The sequence below is a fragment of the Poecilia latipinna genome, unplaced genomic scaffold, assembly GCF_001443285.1.
Source record: "Poecilia latipinna isolate Pla-1442-1.1 unplaced genomic scaffold, P_latipinna-1.0 Scaffold232, whole genome shotgun sequence".
NCBI lineage: Eukaryota > Metazoa > Chordata > Actinopteri > Cyprinodontiformes > Poeciliidae > Poecilia > Poecilia latipinna.
The window spans coordinates 178,882-180,385 of record NW_015112848.1 but is presented as its reverse complement, the minus strand read 5'-3'; the positions used below and the strand labels follow the sequence as shown (position 1 = coordinate 180,385).

The 1,504-nt window shown below is 40.4% G+C and overlaps 1 protein-coding gene across 1 annotated transcript in view; it reads right to left on the bottom strand.

The window, feature by feature from the left end:
- Positions 1-848, bottom strand: part of hpse2 (heparanase 2) — a 69,767-nt gene extending 68,919 nt beyond the window's left edge. Inside the window, exon 1 of the mRNA XM_015032154.1 lies at positions 444-848. Within this exon, the coding sequence (XP_014887640.1) occupies positions 444-718 (275 nt within the window). The 5' untranslated portion in view covers positions 719-848. The remainder of the gene's footprint in view (positions 1-443) is intronic.
- Between the last annotated feature and the right edge of the window lie 656 nt (positions 849-1,504).

Sequence of the window (1,504 nt, the reverse complement as noted above, 5' to 3'; positions counted from 1 at the left end):
ATATATATATATATATATATATATATATATATATATATAAGTTCATATGAATATGAATTTTTTTAGTTTTTTACAGCAAGAGATACATAATTATGATGCTACTGTAGTATATAGGGACAATTTTCCATATATACTTAGTAGCACAAAATTACCGTAAGTGCTGTGTAGAAATGAGAACACAAGTTTTAATTGTAAGTAGGCCCATAAGCTAGTCGTCCGCTCAGCGGCTCTATTGTCTAATATAGGTTTGAATCCACTTTTTATAAAAAAGAGAAAACGTGCCTGATCACTCCATGACAGTTGAGACAACGTGGCTGCCTTCGTAAAAAAATACGAAAATACAACAAAAAAAACACCAAGTATTTGAGAAGTGGACTTATCACGGTTCTACATTTCAGAGGCAGTCGGTCATACAGGTTAGTAACTGATGGAGAACGTTCTACCTCAGAAAGTCCAGCCAGCCGTCTCTGATGATCGCGGGATCCAGCTGCAGCGATAAGAAGTTGTCGTTGAGGACTCTGATCGGACTGCGGGTGTTGACATCCAGGAGAACCAGCGTCCTCCCCAAGAATCCTGGTCGCTTCCCGCCAGCTGCGTTTCTCTGATACGTGGAGGAGGAAGAGTACGAGGAAGAGATTACCGACTGCACCACCAAAATAACAAAAGATGTCAGCCACAGGGAGGACCAGGGGGACGCACAGGGTGAACACTTGGGCATCTTTTCGGTGTCAGAGAGAGAGGGGATCAGTGTGCGTAATGGGGCTTAAAGACTGAACGAAAAATAACAGTTTTAAGCCACAAAGTGCGATGGTGGTTCTTTACTTCGGTCTCATCGATCTGAATCAGTCTTCCTGTCTGGTGTTCTCACCCCTTCAGCCCCCCGCCCCTCTGCGTATTTTTGGGAGCTGCCAGCAAGAGCGCACGCCCCGAGCCAGCCTTCCCGGTTGTGGGAGCTGAAAATTGGGAGGAGGAGAAGCAGCAGCACCGCCCCTCTTGGTTCTCCGAAGTATAAGACTAAAAAAGAAGTTTAGTTTCCTAACCTCACGTGAGGTACAAGTGGGAATAAAAGACGCATTATTTTCTACATACTGAGTGTTCACCAGGGTTTTCCTACTGACTACACACTGGGACTTACCTATAAAATAAAGAAACTTTGATTTTTTTTTTTCCAAAACACCCCTAAATTGGAATGTAGTTTTCAGAGATAAATAAAGTTTTATTTAAATTATGAACAATTTGTCGAACAAGATACATTCATTTATTCTAACTGTATGGGTTAAACTGGGGCAATTGTCTATAAGATGTTCTGACCTGCGCGCATATTTAGGATATTTAGTCATATCAATCAGGCTAAATCACAAATCAACGCGCGACTTCATTGCTATTAATGTAAGTTGAAAACAAGTTCTGCCTCCAAAATAAAGTAATCTGGGACGTTTATTAATATTCTCGCGTAACCTTTCAGTATAGATAAATTTAAAAAAAAAAAAAAAAAAAAAAAAAA